General features: G+C 42.6%; 2 protein-coding genes across 2 annotated transcripts; both read right to left on the minus strand.

Moving 5' to 3' along the window:
- Window positions 1-3,295: 3,295 nt before the first annotated feature.
- On the minus strand, window positions 3,296-15,308 carry dera (deoxyribose-phosphate aldolase (putative)). Its single transcript, XM_038274852.1, has 9 exons — window positions 15,150-15,308; window positions 13,383-13,480; window positions 13,162-13,309; window positions 10,577-10,672; window positions 10,366-10,500; window positions 8,905-9,033; window positions 5,498-5,610; window positions 3,597-3,746; window positions 3,296-3,515 (listed from the first exon to the last, which is right to left on the minus strand). Exons 1-9 carry the CDS (start codon window positions 15,187-15,189, stop codon window positions 3,459-3,461), a joined length of 966 nt encoding a protein of 321 aa, XP_038130780.1. The 5' UTR covers window positions 15,190-15,308; the 3' UTR covers window positions 3,296-3,458.
- A 1,907-nt stretch (window positions 15,309-17,215) lies between these two features.
- msrb3 (methionine sulfoxide reductase B3) lies at window positions 17,216-21,230 on the minus strand. Its single transcript, XM_038274855.1, has 6 exons — window positions 21,076-21,230; window positions 19,004-19,112; window positions 18,835-18,912; window positions 18,635-18,663; window positions 18,381-18,478; window positions 17,216-17,939 (listed from the first exon to the last, which is right to left on the minus strand). The coding sequence occupies exons 1-6, from the start codon at window positions 21,149-21,151 to the stop codon at window positions 17,787-17,789; spliced, it is 543 nt and encodes a 180-aa protein (XP_038130783.1). The 5' UTR covers window positions 21,152-21,230; the 3' UTR covers window positions 17,216-17,786.
- Between the last annotated feature and the right edge of the window lie 233 nt (window positions 21,231-21,463).

Here is a 21,463-nt window from a genome sequence, read left to right on the forward strand (position 1 = left end):
TTCCCAGAACAGCAGCATCACCTTCTGAAGCCAACGTCCTGCAGAGAAGCTTTAGTTTACAGCTTCAGCTGAGATTCTCTGTTGATTCCAATCAATCTTTTCTTCCTGCAGGAGAAGAAGAACTCGACTTTAAGGCAGATGTGGAAAAGCTAACAGACTATATTGTTTTCTGGTAGATGTTTGATATTTTGGATTGTTTGATGCAAAAGAAAGAGGGGTTATTTTTTACATTACCTGTCAAATTTAAAGCCATTTTGTCAGATTTTCAACGGCAAACACAAAATAGGCTTAAATTGGAGAATTAAAAAATATTCTAATAATCCCAACGGAAAGTCAAATGTTTCAAATAACTCCTCACTATTTTTTAAAGAGTTATTGATGTGTTTCTAGCTGTAGCAGAAACACATCAGCGCTTCCCTGCTGTTGTTTAGCAATCCTCTGAAGACGATGCTGACTTTGTCCATAATGTTCCTTATTTTATGAATAATTCTTCTGAAATCTGCAAGAACTCTGCTTAGTTCATCATTCAGATCAGATGATTGTTTCCACACCATGAAGCAGTTCTCAGCTTCTGGACCATGTCTGGATCCTGGAGTCTGGCTCCCTCTGGGGGCCGCCTCATCTTTTCCTACCAGTGTTTACCATTAGATAATACCAGGCAGCTGCCTAAGGACCCAAGTTCCTGGGGGCCTCATGAAACTCTGTTTCCATGTATGGTTAATACAACTATTCCGTATTTCTGCACATTAATTATGTTTTTGATAAAAAATCCTTTCACTAAAATGCCATCAGAACGCTGATAATATTAAGTGTGTCTCAGCCCCCCCTTCAGTGTCCACCATATTGGATCAGTCCATTTGCTGCACATGTTCAGAAAGGTCCAAACAGACAGCAGCAAACCATTTGAAAACAAACCATGCAAAGAGCAGTGTTGCTAACTTAGCGCTTTAGTCGCTATATTTAGCCACTTTTCAGACCCCTCTAGAACTTTGATTTCTAAAAAGCTCCTAGCGCCAAATCTAGAGACTTTTTCTGCTACTGGAGACTTTGGAGACAACATCTAAAAGCAGCGAACTCTGCTCTCCAGAGCCAGAAGATTGGTAACCCCGCCTCCTGCTCTCCTCTATCTTGTCTGCTGTCATGATTCATGCAGCTATTATTTCATCCAAATGAAAAATGGAGAACAGAGAAGCAGATCATGGCTTGTCTACAGTGAAAAGAAGGACTGGGTTATTTACTTTGGCCTTTTTGGAAACACAGGAAGGAGCAATCAGCTAAGTGAGCTTAGTGCTTGGAAAAAATCTTTCATTCCTTTAGAGACAGCATGAAAAGTCAGCTGAGTACAAAACATAGAGAGGAAAACAAGAAGAAAAGGGACAAGAAGAGAGGGACACAACCTAGAACAGATAATGGATGTCTATTCTATTAACATTTCTCTATCTGTAGAATGGGGCTGTTTTATGTGTTGTCTTTTCTTAAATCCACTCCTGCTCAGGCCGAACCTCCTCATCCTCCTCCACCTTCGCCTGAATTACTCCTGGAGAAAGGACATTCTCCTACCAGCTTCCAGGAACCTGTTCCTCCTCCTAGGATCCTGCTCCTTCACCTCAAAGCAAATATTCTCCGTTCTACCAGTAAGGGATAACATCTATGAATTCACTCCCTCATCTACAACAGAAATAACCTTTGCTGTGTTTGTCAGAGAGCTGACGTGTCCCAGATCTCCAAACTGCTTTAAAACAGTCTTTTCACTCCTGAAGTGGATCAGATATCTGCCTATAATCAGACCATCTTTGATGCTCCCAATGACTGCAGTCATCCAGTATTTGTGCAGATGACAGGACTCTGTCTGGTCCTGGAGGTCAGAGGTGAACAGAGGAAAAAGGAATGGAGAGAGTACCGTCCCCTGTGGTGCTCCTGAGCTGCTGGATCAGACAGCTGAGCCTTCAGTCTGTCTGTCAGGTAGTCTTTGATCCAGGTAAATGTTGATGCCTCCACCTGAGTCCTCATCTCCATCTGAGGCTGAATGGTGTTAAATGTTCTGGAGGAATCAAAGACCATGATCCTCTGCTGTCTGCCTTGTCTAACTGACAGTGGGTTGGCTGAAGCAGGTGGATGATATCATCAACTCCATCTCCATGGCGATAAGCACACTGCAGGGGGTCCTGATAGGTTGCTCAGATCAGGGATGCCAGAATCCAGTCCTTAAGTTGGGCTACTCTTTGTTTGCTAGGTCTCCAAAAAGTGCGGGAACGTCTGACCCAAAGTAAATTTAGGAAAATAGGAAACACTTTATAGATACTGAACTACTGAGGCGTTAGTCTGCATCAAACAATGTTTTAGTCATAAAGGGTTAAATAAAAGGCTATTGTAAAGATATTTTTCAGTAAAAACTTTCATAATGTCTCTAAAAGCTATAGAGGTGGTCAGCAGCACCAGATTCATCCCAGGCACCCTCACCTGGACTGGAAACACCACCTCACTGGTCAAAAGGGCCCAGAAGCGCTTGGACTTCCTGTGGAGGATGAGGAGAGCCCCCCCCCCCATCTTCTCCAGAAGCACCATAGAGAGCGTTCTGACCAGCTGTCTCACTGTGTAGTGTGGAGGCTGCAGCGCCTCAGACTGGAAGAAGGTGAGAACAGCAGAGAGGATCATGGGGGCTCCTCTTCCCTCCATTAAAGACATTTTATTCCAGCGCTGCGTGTCCCGAGCCCGTGACATCATCAATGACCCCTCACCCCCCCACCATGGACTGTTCTCCCTGCTGCCCTCTTGGAAGAGGCTTCACAGCATTCAATGCAGGACCAGCAGGTTCTGCAGCAGCTTCTTCCCCACCGCCATCACACTAATGAACTGTTGGAATAAAATAATTTTTTTAAAGTGCTGTTTTATCACTGCATTTTATCACTGCAGTCTTTAGAAATGGAAATGCCATGAAAGCTGCCCTAAACAAAATTTCATTTCGTATTCACTGTGTGTGTAGAAAATGACAAAGTGGGGATTCACGATTTACGAAAGGTGATGTGATCTGGTTGTTTTCATGCTTAAAAGTTGGTCATCATCTGAAGTTAATTTAGGAAATAGGCTCCAGTTTATAGATACTGAACTAGCGACTCAAAGGGTCAAATAAAAAGACTATTGTAAATATATTTATCTGTAAAAACGTTCATAATGTCTCTAAAGGTGGGGGAGATTCTTTATTTATTAAAGGTGATGCGATCTGGTTGTTTTCGTGTGTAAAACTTGGTCATCATTCAACATTCAGCTTCTTTATTTCTGGAGAGAATCATCAGAGCAGAGTCGAAATAAATGATTTATTTCATCATTAGTCATTTGAATGGTGCGGACACTGAAATCAATGGTTAACCCAACAAACATGCTGGTCTCTTTGTTTCAGCGACCGCTTTTCGTGGCGTTTCAGGCGTTCTGTTCAACGACTAAAACACGACTTCCTGTCGTCAGGCCATGGGCAGCTCATGGTAGGCAGCATACTGCCCCGTCACGTAGTGGTATATCTGCACGCACAGGACAGAGACATCAGTATCCAAACATTAGCTGTGGTAATAACGATGCTAGCTGCATGACTGCATTCTCACCTGTCTCTCTATGTCAGCCAATAGGCTGCTGGCTCCCAGGCGGAAGAGATGAGGGCAAAGCCAATCGTCTCCAAGTTCTTCTTTGATCAGATTTAGCCACACTAAGGATTCCTGCGCCGTCCGAATGCCTCCCGCCGGCTTAAAGCCCACCTGCAGTAAAACATCTCTGTGTTTTTAGTCTGACGTTGATCACAATCCAACATCTATCAAAGCCTTCTGTGGCTGCTGCCTGCTGGAAGCTGAACTACTGATCTATTCCCAGACACTTTGCAGCCTGTTTCTACCAGCTTCCTCCATCATTGGACGCTTTCATAGTGGAGAAAAGTGTTGGTTAAATCTTGGCTCATGACCTTTGATGAATTCCCTTTATGACTGTCAGCTTGACCGGCGGAGACCCAATATCATATTGAGAGGCAGGAAAAAAATTATTTTTTTGGTGGCTGTATTGAACTCTAGCTTGTGAACAGCAACATCTTGTTACACTAAAAAGAACAAACAGCAGGTTATACCAAACTCAGTTCAGGTGAGATGAAGGAAGGAACCATGAAAAGAGATTATTAAGAAAAAGAAGCTCAATTATTACACATACAAACCTAGACCAAAACATTCAACTATAAAACCAAAATAATATTTACATACATACAATCAATACAATTCAACAAATTTTAAGTCAATCACAAAAACCCATCAAATCCAACACAACTCATCCAAAACGACCCCCCTGATCATCTTAGTTTGCTCCAGTTGCATTGGAGCCCTTCCTGCCGCGCCCCTCTGAGGAGCCAAACCAGGAAAAGGAAGGAACTTTAACTTAAACAGAAACTAAGGAAAAATAATTAAAATTAGACCGTCCAATTTTCAACGACTATTTCTAGACTAGATCCTGACTTTGATGGAACGACCAGATTTAGGCTAAAATCCAACTTCTAAATGACATCTGGAGTTTGAGGGGAACTCTGCCTTAAACAGAACCAAAGCTTTCTACGTGACTCTTTCTGCTGTTTCCTTGGTAACTATGATGTCACCAAAAGCAAATATCTTCAGCTAATTTTCAGCATAATCAACCATTTTTTGTTAATAAATTAATAGGTATTGAATGGAGGTTATCCTCAGCTATCTCTATAGTTCTGCTGCTATAGGCTTAGACTGCTGGAGGACATAGGGACCCCTTTTTCATCATTCTGCTTCATTCTATCTCTATTCTCCCACTCAGCAGAATCTATTAGTTCAATCTCTAACGTTCTGCTCTCTCTGCTTTTTCTCATAGTAGCTTCATCTGGTCTGTTCCTGTTTGGCTGTGACTCCATCCTGGAGAGAAATATCAGCTGTGCTGCTGCCATCAACACCTTTGTTTATAGATGCTGGAGATCAGCCTGTTTTCCAGTGTAGTCCTGTTTCTCTGACTGTGACTAACTAGATGTGCTCTCTTCATCCTCTGACATGGGAGCTGGCTCGGAGCTCGTCTGCCTGGCTGTGTGCTTCCTGGACGGGGCCGCCTGTGGAGCTGGTTGACAGTTGCCTTTTGTATCTATGCTTCTTTTTCTATGTCTGCTTCTGTCTCCTTGAACCCCAGTCGGCCTCAGCAGATGGCCGCTCACACTGAGCCTGGTTCTGCTGGAGGTTTCTTCCTGTTCAAAAGGAGTTTTTCCTCTCCACTGTCGCTACAAGCATGCTTAGTGTGAGAGATTGCTGAAGAGTCAATGAGTCGATGCAATCAGCTGGTTTTCCTTAGATAGAAAACTGATTGTTTGATTTGACTGGATGATCTGGTGAACTGGAAAGTGACCTGAGATGACATGATGTGAATTGGGGCTATAGAAATAAACTGAACTGAATTGAATAATCATCAACACATAGATTTTTGATTCTTAATGACCTGTATAGATAAACAAACACTTTACCTTGTGGCCAGTACGCAAGTAGTAGTCACGGATAGCTCTGGCCATCACTATGGCAACAGGATAAGTAGCATTGACGGCCTCCTTTCCTGTAGAAGTCTTGATGAAGTCTGAACCTGTTGGGATGGAGAGAGCATGTGATGCAGATTCTGATGTTTCTGCTTTTAACAGCATTCCAGCTGATTCACACTGGCTCATACGGACTATAAAGGAGGAACGTGACAACTTTAAGAAGTCTTCTCCTTCCTCATCTCCACAGCTGGTCGGACTTTCACTAGTAGGAACATCTGAGCAGCAGGTGTTTACTGAGAAGTTTTAATGGTTCTCATAATGTTTTATTCTTGTTTTATTGACTGTTTGAAGCTTTTCTTTGGTCCGTTGGTTGGAAGGAAGCAGCTGCAACGCAGATCTGCTCTGTGATTGGATGCCCTCTGGACTCAGTGCAGGAGGCGGGAAACAGATGGATCCTAACTAAATGAATATCTCTGTTGGATGATGTCTCACCCCCCCCATGCTGGTTCAGCAGGTGCTGAACTGGAGAGCTCCTTCAGTGACAGACTGCTGCTCCTTAAATGCACCAGGGAGCGTTATCACAGATCTTTCCTCCCAGCAGCTGGAAGACTCTAGAACCACCACTGTTCCCAACAACCTCAATCAGTTGTTCCATTCATGCTGATTCTGCTCAGTTTCTACCTTAGTCAGTTAAATAACCTGCTGCTGTCATTCTGCACATCTCTGATGTTGCTGCTATTTTCAAATATTCATTACTGTAAAAACGTCCATAGCTGCATATTGGTTATTTATTCTCTAGTTTGATATTGTTAAAACACGCTACAGTAAAGGATTTTATTTGTTTATTATTCTAATTCTGTCACTTATTCCACTTTTTTTGCTATAACACCACGATTTCCCCATTGTGGGTCAATAAAGCGTTTCTCTATTCTATGTTAGGCAGAAATTGCTGTTGGTGGAATTTCAGGGCGGAGATTCTGGGAAGATCCACAGACGCCACATCCTCCACGGATGAAATCAAGCTGCTGGTTCACTTTTCCAAAACGTAGAACCAATGGAGTTAGAAACTCGCCTCTATCTGATGCTCTGGATACTTTAAACATGGCTTTACACTGCAAACATTATCTAAAAATAAGTCAAAGGTCTTACATTTAGTGTATTTCCTCTAAAATAGAGCAGGTAAATAAGATAATGTGCCGATGGAAGGAGGATTTATTCTCTTAGAATAAGATAATTAGATAATCTGCACCTGAAATAAGACAATTCAGTTGTTTTTTCTTACTTTAAATGTAAATTGTCTTGTTCCATTGGCAAAGTGTCTCACTTACCTCCCCAACTCCAGAAAGAAACGATTTAGATTTAGATGTTTTGCAGCGTGTATTAGATTAGTTGGTTGGTGTGCAGGACCTGCTGCCTCTTTGGGAAGCCAGAGAGAAACTCTGCTGCAGACCAGAAGCTCTGCCAGACATGAAGCCGTCATCCTGATCAAAGATGAATAAAAATATCCTCCATTCCAATCATTCTGTCTCCTCCTTTCACTTTCTGTTTTATCGGCTTTCTTGCTAAAAATACTCCTCCTATTTTGCAGGCCGCACCCTGAAAGTCCTCCTGTGGTTGTAATGGATGGTGACCGTTCATCTGCTCGCTGACAACTGGAACAAGTTCAACATTTCCTCGCTCATTACAGACGTTGTTCTACAAATTTCTCTTTGGATCTTTTTTTTTTATCCTTTTCTCAAACTGGCACATTCTTAAAGATTCATTATGGGGAAAGTTAATTACCAGATAATGGCTAATGTGGGTGCTAAAAGGTCTATTCATTTAGAGCGACGCCAGCAGAGAATAGACGGTAAAATAGCACACATCCCAGATTAATAGCTTAAATTATTATTTCATTTGAGGAATTTATAGGAACAGTGGCAGATTAAAACCAATGCATTAAAATAATGAGCTCGATCTAACAGACAGTCTGCTTCTGTAATCGGATTACTGTGTGACGCCACCAGTACATTCATGTGTGAATATTAACACCTTCACCTTCTGAATTTATGTTGACTAAACTTTTAGAAACCTTTATTTTAACAACAACAAACCTGTAAGTATTTTAGAGGATTTTTTATGATACAGCAACAGAGGAGTGACTGTGAAGGTGATTTAGTTTAAAGATTTTATCATAAAGCTTCTGTGAATAAAACCACCTATCATAGATGTTTAGTTTGCATCCATATCCTTATTTTAACTGATTTAGGATTTCCTTCTGATGAACGAATGTTGCCTTTAGATAAGTGGGGGAATCTTTAGCGCTGCTAGCTCTATCAGCTACTGGTTTATTGTGCTGTTTTTCTCTCTGGGTCAAATATTTTAAAATAGTTCATTTTTCCTGCCATGTCTTCAATAACCTTCATCTCTCTGCTGGGATTTATCTCCATCATTTTTCCTTCTATCTTAAAGTAAAAGTCGCTCATATTCAGAATTCAAACTTCTGAAAGTTCTTTAAATCTGAAATTCTTCCATCCTGTTCAATAAATGATCAGTGTTTTTAATTCAGAGTAATTTCCATGTGAATGTGTTTTACTGGAGGCATCCATGTTTGTCAAAGAACACTACTGCCACCTACTGGTTAGTGACATTGTCACGGTGCGGTATCGGCTGTTGATCAAGTCCCAGTGCTGTATCTGGTGTTTGTCACAACGCGCTATTATCCAAGTCATCTTGAAAACATTCTTCTTCCAAATGTTGGCTACATATTACGGGCTTTTTCTCTGGCCAGAAGTTCGATGGCAAATCCTCCCTCTTCAAGTTGGTGATCCAACGACCAACCCGTCCGTGGAGGATCAGGAATCAGAAAGGTGGAATAACTTATTTTTCCCCCGATGTATTCCAGCATCCAGCTGCCATGCACGTGGGCATTGTCAGTTTCACTATAGCTCTGGTGAATTTCAATGGTGAAGTCCTCTGGAAATCTTCAATAATTGTTGTTGATTGCAGATGTGTCTAGTAGTTCCCATTGATTTAGCTTGGAAAGCGGGGAGAATGGCGCTAGGCTTACCGCACCGTGACGTCACTGCGAAAATTATAGTTGTTTTTTTTACTGATTAAAGCTAAATTTATTGAATAACTGCAAATGTTTTAGTTTTAGGTATAAATAATGATCCATTGATTATTCCTCGCTGAGTGAACTTTTCCTTTAAAGGAATTCCTTCTAACTGACCGCTGGGATAAACGAGCTTCCATGTTTCTGATCAGAATTGGGAGATGAAGGCATGGATAGATTTTCACGCCTACAGCTGGTGAACATCATGACAGACGATCAAAGTCAGTTGGTTTGTTTCTGTGTTCTAAAACCGAAGCAGTTACGGCCTTCGGTGACATTAAAAGGTGTTTGTTGTTGGACTGACCAGCCATCATGGCCACCATGCTGGCTTTGTAGATGTTGGTGAAGGTTCCCAGGTCTCCAGTAGCCAGAATGGTCTTCATGTGGGCGTCGCCACAGGCCTGTCGGAACTGGCGAACCTCGCTGTACATGGCTGCAGAGGGAGAAGAAGCACAGTTTAATTAAGGCTGATTGTTTTTCCATTTATTGATAGATTGATTGACTTTATTGATCTCACAATGTAGAAATTTACTCGTTCCATCAGCTCAAATTGTCACAGAAGAAGGAGGAGGAGCCAAAGGAAGATAAAGGTGCAGGGGATATATACAGTATAAACAGTGTGTCCACATAGGACAGGTTTATTTTTCTATTATCCAGGGTTATTGCCCAGGGTGTTTATATAGATGGATATTTATATATATATTAATTGCTCAGGGTGTCAGATATAGAGAAACAGGTTATTTCACAGGGTATTAAATAGTAATTATTCTCCATTGCAGCAGTTATTGCGGTTGTAGCGTCTCATTGTAGAGTCTGGTTGCAGCAGGGATGAATGACCTGCAGCAGCGCTCCTTTTTCCAAACAGGCTGTAAAAGTCTTTGACTAAAGGAGCAGCTCAGCTCCTCTCCAGTCTGCTGCAGAGGGTGGAAGGTGGCGTCCATGATGGATGGACGCTTGGACAGCAGCCTCCTCTCAGAGTCCAGAGTGCAGCCTAGGACAGAAACGGCCTTTCTCACCAGTTTGTTCAGCCTCTTTCTGTCCCGCTCTGCGCTGCCAGGAGCCCAGCAGACGACAGCGTAGAGGAGGACTGATGCCACCACAGAGTCAGAGAAGGTTTGAAGCAGCGGTCGGCTCAGAAAGCAGGAAAGGAGATAAGGGAGCTGACGTAACGGTCTGCTCCATGCACAGCGCCATCTTGGCGAGCCATACCTTGAATTCTGCTGTTAGTATCAGAGTCATCATGGTGGATTTAATCCCTACTTTACACTAAAAGCTGATTGTTATCGGGTTTAAACCGGTTTTTCAGCCACTGGGAAAGGGATAACAGGAAAGAAACAACAGCAATGATCTTCCAGCATAAAGACCCAGAACCAACAGCTCACACTAAACTGGTTTTAGTGCCATCCTGACAATAATAATGATTACATTTTTAATGGTGTTTGGATCTTGGAACTGAACTCAGGTGGAGAAACCAGTGGGTTCTGCTAAAGGCTTTATTTATTAAAAGATTAGCTTAACCTGAAGGCAGGGCTGCCCCTCTGGAACCTGCAGTTCTCCTCTAGACCAGCAGGTGGCAGCAGGGATGCATTTCATGTAGAACATTTAACTATAATATCAAACTGATGCTGTTTTTATGTTTTATGGGGCAGATTTAGCCTCTGCAGTCATTTAGGGGTCTTCTATGCAGTCAAAGATAAACTGTTCAGTCCATTTAACGTCTTTATTCTGTAGAACCATAAATTCATGTAAAAAATGAATAGTTTACCTTCCCACTGTCCTGTCAGAGCGAGGGTCCTTTTGATGACGATATCGATCTCCGTAGCGCCGTCTCTCACAGCGGTACGGACTTCTTGGAGGCGGGTCTCCAGGGGCGTCTGGCCAGCTGGGAATCCAGTGGCAACTGGGAAGAATGGGAAAATCACAGTTCTTCAGGAAGCTCTGACCTGAACGAGCAGAGAAGCTTCCGGCTGACTCACCAGAGGCAACAGGGAGGCCGGAGTTGGCTGCCTTCAGAGATTTAGAGGCGTCAGCCACACGGGACGGATACACACACACCGCTGCTGTTGTTAGTCCTGCAGGGCATGGAGAGGCAGAGTCATGCTGGTGAACTGGTTTATGGCACCCTCTACAGGCAGAACTCAGGCATGAACAGATGAATCAGTCTACAGGTCTGATGAGGGAAGCTGTTTACAGCTGGAATCTCAGCGTTCCTCCCAACGATTAAAGCTATGGCTGCCACTTACCGCCTGGTTTACTGCTGATCTTTTCAACGTGTCGACAATTCGCTCTTAAGAATCTGCATCTTTGCATTCTTTGATTAAACTGATTAAAAATGACCTTAGTTCCATTATTCTGCTCCATCATGGCTTACAAAAATACTGCTGGGCTACACAGCGACCAGATGAGCTGCTACAGCTGCTAAAGTTGCTAAAGCTCCTAGGGTTGCTAAAGCTGCAAAGGTTGCTAATATTGCTAAAGCTGCTACAGCTGCTAAAGTTGCAAAAGTTGCACATGTTGCTAAAGTTGCTAAAGCTCCTAGGGTTGCTAAAGCTGCTAACCTTAAAGCTGCTAAATCTGCTAACGTTCCTAAAGCTGCTAACGTTCCTAAAGCTGCTAATGTACCTAAAGCTGCTAACATTGCTAAAGCTGCAAGCATGCTAAAGGTGCTAATGCTAAAGATACTAAAGCTACTAACGTTGCTGAAGCTGCTAGCATTGCTAAAGGTGCTAACGTTAAAGCTATTAAAGCGACTAACGTTGCTAAAGCTGCTAACATTGCTAAAGGTGCTAGCATGCTAAAGGTGCTAATGTTAAAGCTGCTAACATTCCTAAAGCTGCTAAAATTTCTAAAGCTGCTTAAGCTCCTAAAGTTGCTAAAGCTGCTAAAGTTACTAAAGCTCTTGAGGTGGCTAAAGCTGCTAAATATGCTAAAATTGCTAAAGCTGCTTAAGCTCCTAAAGCTGCTAAAGTTGCTAAGGCTCCTAGGATGGTTAAAGCTGGTAATGTTGCTAAAGCTGCTAAAGTTGCTAATGTTGCTAAATATGCTAAATTGCTAAAGCTGGTTAAGCTCCTAAAGCTGCTAAAGTTGCTAAAGCTCCTAGAGTTGATAAGCTGCAAAAGTTGCTAATGTTGCTAAAGCTGCCAAAGCTGCTTAAGCTGCTAAAGCTGCTAACATTGCTAAAGCTGCTAAAAATGCTAAAGCTGCTTAAGCTCCTAAAGTTGCTAAAGATGCTAAAGCTGCTAAAGTTACTAAAGCTCCTTTGGGTTGCTAAACCTGCTAACATTGCTAAAGTTGCCAAAGCTCCTAAAGCTGCTAGTTTCTAAACATGCTAAACTTACTAAAGCTCCTGAGGTGGCTAAAGCTGCTAAAGTTGCTAATGATGCTAACGTTAAAGCTGTTAAAGCAACTTAAGTTGCTAAAGCTGCTAACATTGCTAAAGGTGCTAGCATGGTAAAGGTGCTAACGTTAAAGCTGTTAAAGCAACTAATGTTGCTAAAGCTGCTAACATTGCAAAAGGCGCTAGCATGCTAAAGGTGCTAATGCTAAAGATGCTAAAGCTACTAACGTTGCTGAAGCTGCTAGCATTGCTAAAGGTGCTAATGTTAAAGCTGTTAAAGCAACTAAAGTTGCTAAAGCTGCTAACATTGCTAAAGGTGCTAGCATGCTAAATGTGCTAATGTTAAAGATGCTAAAGCTACTAACGTTGCTAAAGCTGCTAACATGGCTAACGGTGCTAACGTTAAAGATGCTAAAGCTACTAACATTGCTAAAGCTGCTAGCATTGCCGAAGTTGCTAATGTTGAAGCTGCTAAAGCTACTAACGTTGCTAATGCTGCTAGCGTTGCTAAAGGTGCTTACGTTAAAGCCGCTAAAGCTACTGACATTGCTAAAGCTGCTAGGGTTGCTAAAATTGCTAAAGCTAGTAAAGCTGCTAATGTTGCTTAAGCTTCTAGAGTTCTGTCTCATTTCAAAATTCCTCTAATGAAGACAAACAAGCATGTGTGGAATGTTATTACTGTTGCTATGCTAACAGATAAATACTGTTTCCAGGTAAAATAACCAAAGTGAGTCGTTTCCAAACTGATGAGCAAACTTTGCTTTATATCTTCAGTACTCGTCATTGTTTGCTTTCCCTCTTAACCGTTTCGGGCTGACTTTTCACTGCCTTTCTGCAAACAATTTGGATTAAAGGTATAGTGGAAGATTTTCATGAATTTTTGACCCGCCCTACTTAAAAAAACAAACGCACATGCACAACCCTGAACCCGTTCCAGGGAGGGAACACGTATTTCTCCTCGTGCACGCTCTGTTTAAAAGTTGCTGGTTGCATCGCTCATACAGGTTAACTTTCCCAAAGAAGATTAGCAGTTTTTCCACTATGTCAGACTCACCATTGGTTAGTGAACATGGGGACGTAGGATGGCCTTAAAGTAAACATATCACCAGAATGATTGACAGTTAGGAGGACCACTGATTTAGATGATCCACCCAGAAATAGAACTAAACCTTTAATGAAATAAAACTCTAATTTAAGAGACTGAATGCCTCCAGCAGGCCTCGCCTTTGTCGTGCATATCCAGTTTCTTCAGAAGGTCGTATCGGACCGGCTGGATGGCTTTCATGCAGAGTCGGTGAACATTTGATGGCGTATCGTCTCCAGCCAGCGTGGTCAAATCGATGCATGAAACGGCCTTCAGCAGCCAAGCCGCCTGCAGGGAAACAGGGAAACCGCTGTGAACATCAGCAACATGCATGGAGCACATTGATTATGGAGGAGCTCACCTGCCACTGCTTCTTAGGAAGCTTCAGGCCCTGGATGTGCTGCGCCCTCTTCAGGACAGCCTGGGTATTAACTCTCACCTTGGATAAGGATTCCAGGTCTGATTCCAACACAGACATAGACGGTTTTTAATCCGATAAATGACTCTGATCTCCCAAACTACATTATCTGTATGACACGTATCAGAACCATTCAGAGACAAAACCAAAAAAATTGAATTTTTTGGTTTAAATTTGCATATTGACCAGAATAAACAAACAGATTTGCGATGAAAAACAGCCAAATTTGTGAGATTATAAACATACAAATTTATTGTATCATTCATTTTTATTTTAAAAACGTCCATAAGGCAATTGTACCGCCTCATTCCATCTCTAAAGCTCCCAATTAATGATGCATGTGCTTTACGCAGTATAACATGCATTATAATCTCACATTGTTCTGTAAATGCAAATATTAAAATCTTGCAAATTAGCTACTTTTCTACTCATATTTGTATGGATTATTTTGTGTGTTTTTACCACTGATCTCTATTTAATCACTGGAAGCCACCAGCCGCCATCTTGGTACTCCCCACTCCCACAGAGACGTGCAGCAAAATGCCTCCCTGTGCAGCATTTGGCTGCATAAACCAGCAGTTTTCTGTCTGCAGGAAGATGATCCACAGGTCATTTCCCAGTCAGTGGATGAACTAACCATTAAATCCATCTATAGCCGATGGATCCTATAGTATAGTCTGTAGACTAACATTAGTCTGGCTATCTCAGACCGACTGGAAAACATTGACTGAGTTAGACATTGGGTCTACCATTAGAAAATAGAAAGTAGAGGAAATAGAAAGCCATTCATTGTGTGTTTCTTTTTTTAGTGTGTGTCGAGGTGAAGAAATATCTTTATTTTAACAACACCTTTGTTTCTAGATGCTGGAGCTTGGCCTGTTTTCCAGTGTGGTCCTGTTTCTCTGACTGTGATTAACTGGATGTGCTCTCCTCATCCTCTGACATGGGAGCTGGCTCGGAGCTCGTCTGCCTGGCTGTGTGTTTCCTGGACGGGGCCGCCTTTTACAGCTGCTTTTTGTGTCTCTGCTTCTGTCTCCTTGAACCCCAGTCGGCCTCAGCAGATGGCCGCTCACACTGAGCCTGGTTCTGCTGGAGGTTTCTTCCTGTTAAAAGGGAGTTTTTCCTCTCCACTGTCGCTGCAAGCATGCTTAATGTGAGGGATTGCTGAAGAGTCAATGAGGTGAACTGTAAAGTGCCTTGAGATGTCAAGATGTGAATTGGAGCTATAGAAATAAACTAAATAGAATTTAAAAGTATTAAATCTCTCTAAAATTGTGAACATCATGGTTGCTGCTGTAGCTGGCCGGGAGTCAGAATGGGAGTACTAATATGGCGGCCGGTGGCTTCATTCCACCCCGTTCTACCGAAGGACAGTCATAGATCCAGGGAATAAACACAGATCAGTGGTTTTTACTCGTAGACATGCGCGTTTATTCTGGTTAATAATCTACTTTAATCTAAATTAAATGTTTAATCTTGTCTTTGAGCGGCTCTGACACTCCGCCATGCTCTGCCTGCTTCTATTATCCTCTTTCTCATAATGACGTCATTATACCGAGCTGGAATAAAACCCAAATAAAACCAAACTTGCGTCAGAAAGTGTTTTTAAAGTAATGAGAATTAATAGCAGTGCTAAGCTCCTCCCTCCTCACGCGCCTGCAGGTCATTAACCGCTCGTGCCTCAGTCTGCTGTGATGTGCTGAGGCTCACCGAGGACCGCTCCAGGGTTCCTGCCACTCATGCTGGACATCCCGGATCTCCCACAGCACAACAATCCGCTCTGATGGAGGACTTCACCGGGCTGACAGCTATCGACACGATGCCTGCTGCTTCCTCCACGTGATCGATCACGTGGGGAGCTGAGCTGTCCACAGGAGGGCGCCAAAACCCCCGCTGCTGTTTGCACTCATTACAGAATGGTCATCCTGACCAGCTTCCCTATATGAATCACATTTATTTGTATTTATTTTAGTTTATGGGATGAAATACCAGAACTTCCTGTTTGATGTTATTATTTTAAACATTAACAGGTTTTAGGAGCCATTAAATATTCAGCACTACTTTAATTTGAACTGCTGCTGGAGTCAAACCTGCAGGTTCTCTACCCTCATCTGCACAGAGGGAAGATGGAAAACTGATAATCAGTCTAAAGCTAAATGCTTAACTGACCTTTCTTTGTTTTGCATTTGACTTTTAATTCTTCTGTTGTTATTTATCTCCTCTGAGCATATTTGGGTTTATTATTATTCCCATGAAATGATGGAAGCCATCTTCTACTCATGTTCCTCTGTTAATAAAGGACTGAGCTGCTCTGTGAAACTACTGATCTGTATTTATTCACTGGATTGCTGATTACCAGGAAACAGTAAAGCCACCAGCCGCCATCTTGGTACTCCCCACTCCCACAGAGACGTGCCTCCCTGTGCAGCATTTTGCTGCATAAACCAGCAGTTTTCTGGCTGCAGGAAGATGTTCAACAGGTCATTTCCCAGTCAGTGGATGAACTAAGCAATAAATCCATCTATAGCCGATACATCCTATAGTATAGTCTGGAGACTAACATTAGTCTGGCTATCTCAGACTGGAAGACATTGACTGAGTTAAACATTGACATTGGGTCTGACGTTAGAAAATAGAGGAAATAGAAAGTAATTCACTGTGTGTTCCTTTTTTTAAATGCAAATATATGTTTATTTGAATGTGAATTTACACACGTAGAAGTTATTTTAATAAAGTTATTCAATCACTGGACTGTGTGTGTCTGTGTGTGCATATATACTTGTTTTTTCAAAATGATCAGATTCTTGCTGTAACTATGAGCAAAAAGCAAAATATGAAGTTGATGTTGCCTGAATTTTACCTATTTAATAACTGTAGAGTTATTAAATTGGTTCATTAATTTAGCTTTATGTAAATCTATCAGATTTAAAGGCAGAGTATAAATGATATGGCAACATTTATGCATAATTTGCAAATAGAAAAATGCTACAGCATTAACAGACATGTACTAGTAATTCAGTCTTAAAATCTTGAAATCATATGTAGATTACATACCATAAAAATGTAATCAATTCATGTATATTACATGTACATCATCAATTTAGCACCTTTGGCTCATCTGTATTATTCTGCGCCATTAACACATTCTTTTTATTGTGATGGATTTGTATATGTTATATTACATGATTTATTGACTTCATAATGACTATGCAATGAGATGGGCCTGTTTTTTTTTATTCTAAGTTAAAGTTAATCTGTCTGAGCCGTTACATTCTCACACACCCTCCCGTTCCCTCAGGTCAGCTGATTTGTTCTTCTGAAACTCAGAGGGGACCGTGCTTTTTCTGTGGCAGCTCCTAAGCTGTGGAACGATCTGCCTCTGAGCAGAAGACAGGCCTCCTCTCTTGCTATTTTAAAGTTCCTTGTTAAGACTCATATTTTTTCTTTGGCTTTTGGCACAATTTGAGAGGTTTGTTTTATTCTGTTTGCATACTATGTATTTTATACTCGATCCTTTCTATTTTATAATTGCATGTATTTTATGATTGTGTACAGCACTTTGGTCCTGTCCTGTCTGTGTATAAAGTGCTTTATAAATAAAGTTAGTATGGTAATCACTGATGCTATGAACCAGCCAGTCTGTGACAAAATTATGAATTTATCTTTATTTTAAAAGTTTTAAGTCCCCCTGAAAATGATAGATCAGAACAAACCTGTTGGTCATGACCAGGAAAAATAAATAATCAAAGCTTCGCTTAGAAATAAAAACATCAGCCTCCTTTTAAATACTTTTTATTCAACATGGTTTTCAGACACACTGCAGATATAAAGTAGAAGCAAATCAAAACCAAACAACTGGATATGTTTGACCTGAAAGATGGAGGAAACAGTCAGAAAACAAACAGTTGCATAGATGTCCTCACTTCTCAGTGACCATCATCATCATCATCATCATCATCATCATCATCATCATCATCATCATCATCATCATCATCCTTTCAGTGAAACCAGAGGAAAACAAAGACTGAATTCAGTCTGCTTATAGAATAGAAATCAAACATGCAAATCCTCCTCCTAGGCTAAATAAGAAAAAAGCTACATATAGCTGTGGCAGGTGGTTGCCATGGCAACAAAAACCTTCAGCGCCTTAACCTGTCCTAAAGATGATTGCTGACGGCATCCAATGCTTCCTGTTTAAAAATCACTAAAGGATCCTGGGAATGGAACCATGGCCCTTTAGCTGGGTGTGCTAACTTTACCGCTGCTAGCCACGCTCTCTCTGCACAACAAAAATAAAAGCAGCATCTTTCTTTCTTCGCTTCCCGCAGCCACAGCTCCTGGGTTCTTCTAAAGTTCTTGCTTCGCGGCCGGCTCAGCGCCTCCTGAGGCTCCCTCTGACGTCTCTTTGGGCTGGAACGCCAAAGAGGCGGAGTTAATGCAGTAGCGCTTTCCCGTAGGTTTGGGGCCGTCGTCGAACAGGTGACCCAGATGGGCGCCGCACTGAAACAGAAGGATTCACTGGTACTGAGCGACGGGTCAGAACCAGTCAGAGCTGCTTTCTGGCTGACATGAGCCCGGACGGATGCTTCCTGGTTACCATAGTTACCATGGAGTACCACAGGGATCCATGCTAGCACTTTTTTTACAACATTAAATGATGTTTAATAACTTATTTTACACAGATTCTGTCAGACTACATAAATTCTTTTTCTTGTCACTTCCTGTCCATCACCACCTGACTGCGACACACCGAACCACCTTAAACTAGACAGAGTGTCACCTCTGTGATATTAACGCTTTAACATTTAATTAACTTCCCCTCAGAAATGCAGCTTTCTGTAAAGATAATTACAATCTGTAAGGAATTAAATATGACCTAAGATGCTTCCATCAACTGGAAGTTTAAGACGACTTTACCAAAGGAAGAAGTTAGTAGCTTACCTGACTGCAGGTGGTCTCTACTCTGTGCAGGCCGTAGGAGAAGTCATCAGACAGAGCGATGGACTCGTCCTTCAGGAGATCGAAGAAGGATGGCCAACCTGAACATCAACAGAGCCATTGCTAAGTGTAACGAGCTAACGAGCCAGCATACTGCGTTGAGTCCAAAAAAACTCCTGAATACCAAAGCCGCTAGTATTAGCATTAGCAGAATAGATGGAGGTACGGCTCAGAACGCTGGGAGAAGTTCTGCTCACCTGATCCTGAGTCAAATTTAGACTGCGAGCTGTGAAAGAACAGAGAAAGCTGCCGTCAGGGTTTTTCTTTTCTCTGGGCGCTGCTGTCGTTACCATGGCAACGTCATCTCTTTGAATAAAACATGAACTTATTGAAACTCTGGGTCTGGGTAACGCCTGGACCACCTGTAGGCGAGCAGACGGACCCATATTCCACCCACCTGAAGAGAGGGGCCCCACAGACCACGCAGTGATACGTCCCCTCGGCTTTATGGTCGGTGAACTCCCCAGTGAAGGCGCTGTGAGGGAAACACCGTCAGTTATGGACATGGAGGAAGGTTCTGGAAGAACATCTGCTTTATCTGTTCTTCAGCTGATAGACAAACTGACCTCTCGGTGCCTCTCTCCTGGGTGACATGGTACTGCTTTGGGGTGAGGCGTTTCGTCAGTTCCTCCTTGGAGTAACTCACTGGCCATGTCTTCTTAGTCCTGCAAGCTCCTACAAACGAAGGCAGAGAAAAAAATGTGATTGGATGTCGTCTCTGGCACAGAAACAGTCAGTAAGTCTGTAGTGCATTGAAACTGTGTCCTGTCCTCTGACCAGCCCAACCTCTGCTTTGATCCATCTGAACTCTGCCAATGATCCACACTAAATGTTTTCAGACTCTGATGTATTCCAGTTGGATTTTAGGTCAGATTAACACCAAGACTGCCGTTCTTAAAGGATCTGGCTGTTTTTAGTCTCCTTTGTGCGTTAAAGTCCAGGAACTTTATAAATAATACTTCCTGCTTGATATGAAACTTGTCTAAAAGGCAGATTATTCTAGACATTTAAAACACTGAAGAAAATCCCAGAGTTGGAGGCAGTCGCTGATAGCATGCAAGCTGCAGCAAAGCCAGGAAGTAAACCCGTCCTAAACCTTTAGAACAAAGATAAAAAGAAGAACTGGGAGGTTCACGAGGACCATCAATGTGAGCAAAGCTAACTGTACTCCGCATCCAAAGCATAAGGAAAACCTCCAGCTAATAGCTGTTTTTATTCCCAATGCGGTTCTGTTATGATGCAGGATTAGGTTCAGAGATCAGAGACCGCTGCTTTCCAGCTCCAGTTTACTAGACGGCGTTCATGCTGCAGCTGAACAAGGACTCGTCCTTCTACTACAAAAGTTGGCTCTGCATAGAGAATAATCCCAAAGCAGTGTTTCTATCCGCAGTTGTTTCAAGAGCCTCGTCCTGAGAGACAGTACAGCCCCGGAAGTAGTTTCCCGAGAGACCGTACCGCCCTGGAGCCGTGTCCCGAGAGACGGCACCGTCATGGGGCCGCATCTCGAGAGACTGTACCGCCCTGGAGCCATGTCCCAAGAGATGGTACCGCCCTTGAGCTGCGTCCCGAGACACCGTACCGCCCTGGAGCCGCATCCTACAAGACCGTACTGCCCTGTAGCCGGGTCCCAAAAGACCGTACCCCCCTGGAGCTGCATCCTGCTACTTCTCCGCACATCACTGTCCACATACGTCAAGGAACGTCAAGAAGATCCGGTTTGTCAAAGTAAAAAATGGCAACGACAGATTAGTAACTACAAATTAGAGCATAATCTTATATATTCCCCAAAACTAAGACCGTTTAATTAAATAATTGGATGCAAACCATTAGTATTTCAACATAACAGGAAGAAAACACCTTGATAAAATATATATTTAATACAGAGAGGCACAGTGACAGCTTGTTTTAAATTAGTTCAAGGCAGGCATGTCCAGAGTCAGTCCTACAGGGTTTAGATGTTTCCTGATTCAGCACAGGGATAAAACCCTGCAGGATTCGGCCCTCGAGGTCCGACTTTGGGCACTCCTGGCTTAGGGTCTGCAGAGATGTTGGCGGCCATTTTCCTGGACTTTAGAGGTCCTGAATGGAGGGAAGGTGGATGGAACCCTGGTTAGAGATGGAGGAGCAAACAGAAGCAGTGTGGGGATAACACCAATGCATCCTCTAGAAGGTCATGGTTTCCAGAACCTCCTCTGAGGGGCCTTCTTCTGAACAGAATCTATGTGAGCTTCATCAGGACCAGCTCTGGTCCTGATGAAGGTTCAGGAAGCAGAAGTGATCCACAGGTTGATGAGGATGCTCATTATTACATCATCAAAGTGAATCCTGGATGCTTAAAAGTGAAGATTGATCTTCTCCCAACGACAAACTGTAATCAGGAAGTTCTCTAGTGTCAATGCCTTTACAACCAATGATCCATAATCCCTTCAGATTATTCAATTACTTCCATTTTAAATCAGTTGAATGACTGCCTGTTAATAGACTGAGAAACTAATCTAACTATGAGCCTTTCCTGGTCGTTTTCACTAAGTCTGAGCTAGAAAAGGATTAGTTCAGATTAGAAAAGCACAGCACAGCAACATGTTAATGTGTTAATGCAGGCAGAGCCAGACAAGCACACAGCACGCCGTCAGTGGACCTGAGGGGAGACTGCAGGACCGCAGAGATACGGGCGGACTCTTGGTTATTAGATGCAGCAGATTGAAGCCCGACATAGTGGCTGGAGGAGGAAGGCGCTAGAATAAGGCCTCAACCAACGGCTGGACTGGATGAGGGACAGAATGACAAGAGACAGCGAAGGGTCAGGATGAGACACAGCATTATTACGCCACTCCACCAGGGTTTACCGATTCTGGAGGTTAAAGAGGAAGAACAGAAAACATTCATTTCCTGCTGCTAAGATCAGAGTGTGAGGATCTTACCTTTTCACTACCGGCAGCCGGTAGCTCAGTTCACTGCTAAGATCTTTACTTTACAGTTAGATTATTAGAAGAAAAACATTTTTGTAAAAGATCAGCTTTAGCTCA

This window comes from Cyprinodon tularosa, unplaced genomic scaffold, assembly GCF_016077235.1.
Source record: "Cyprinodon tularosa strain WSP-4 unplaced genomic scaffold, ASM1607723v1 ctg934, whole genome shotgun sequence".
Taxonomy (NCBI): Eukaryota; Metazoa; Chordata; class Actinopteri; order Cyprinodontiformes; family Cyprinodontidae; genus Cyprinodon; species Cyprinodon tularosa.

Excerpts from the sequence above, each read along its gene's own strand:
- msrb3 (XM_038274855.1), bottom strand. The coding sequence starts at position 21,151 with ATGTCGGGCTTCAATCTGCTGCATCTAATAACCAAGAGTCCGCCCGTA. Across the intron at positions 18,913-19,003 it reads CAGGAGAGAGGCACCGAGAG|CGCCTTCACTGGGGAGTTCA; the intron begins GTCAGTTTGTCT and ends TTTCCCTCACAG. Across the intron at positions 17,940-18,380 it reads TAGAGACCACCTGCAGTCAG|TGCGGCGCCCATCTGGGTCA; the intron begins GTAAGCTACTAA and ends CTTCTGTTTCAG.
- dera (XM_038274852.1), bottom strand. The coding sequence starts at position 15,189 with ATGTCCAGCATGAGTGGCAGGAACCCTGGAGCGGTCCTCG. Across the intron at positions 10,501-10,576 it reads CGGCCTCCCTGTTGCCTCTG|TTGCCACTGGATTCCCAGCT; the intron begins GTGAGTCAGCCG and ends CATTCTTCCCAG. Across the intron at positions 9,034-10,365 it reads TCTGACAGGACAGTGGGAAG|CCATGTACAGCGAGGTTCGC; the intron begins GTAAACTATTCA and ends CTCCCTCTGCAG.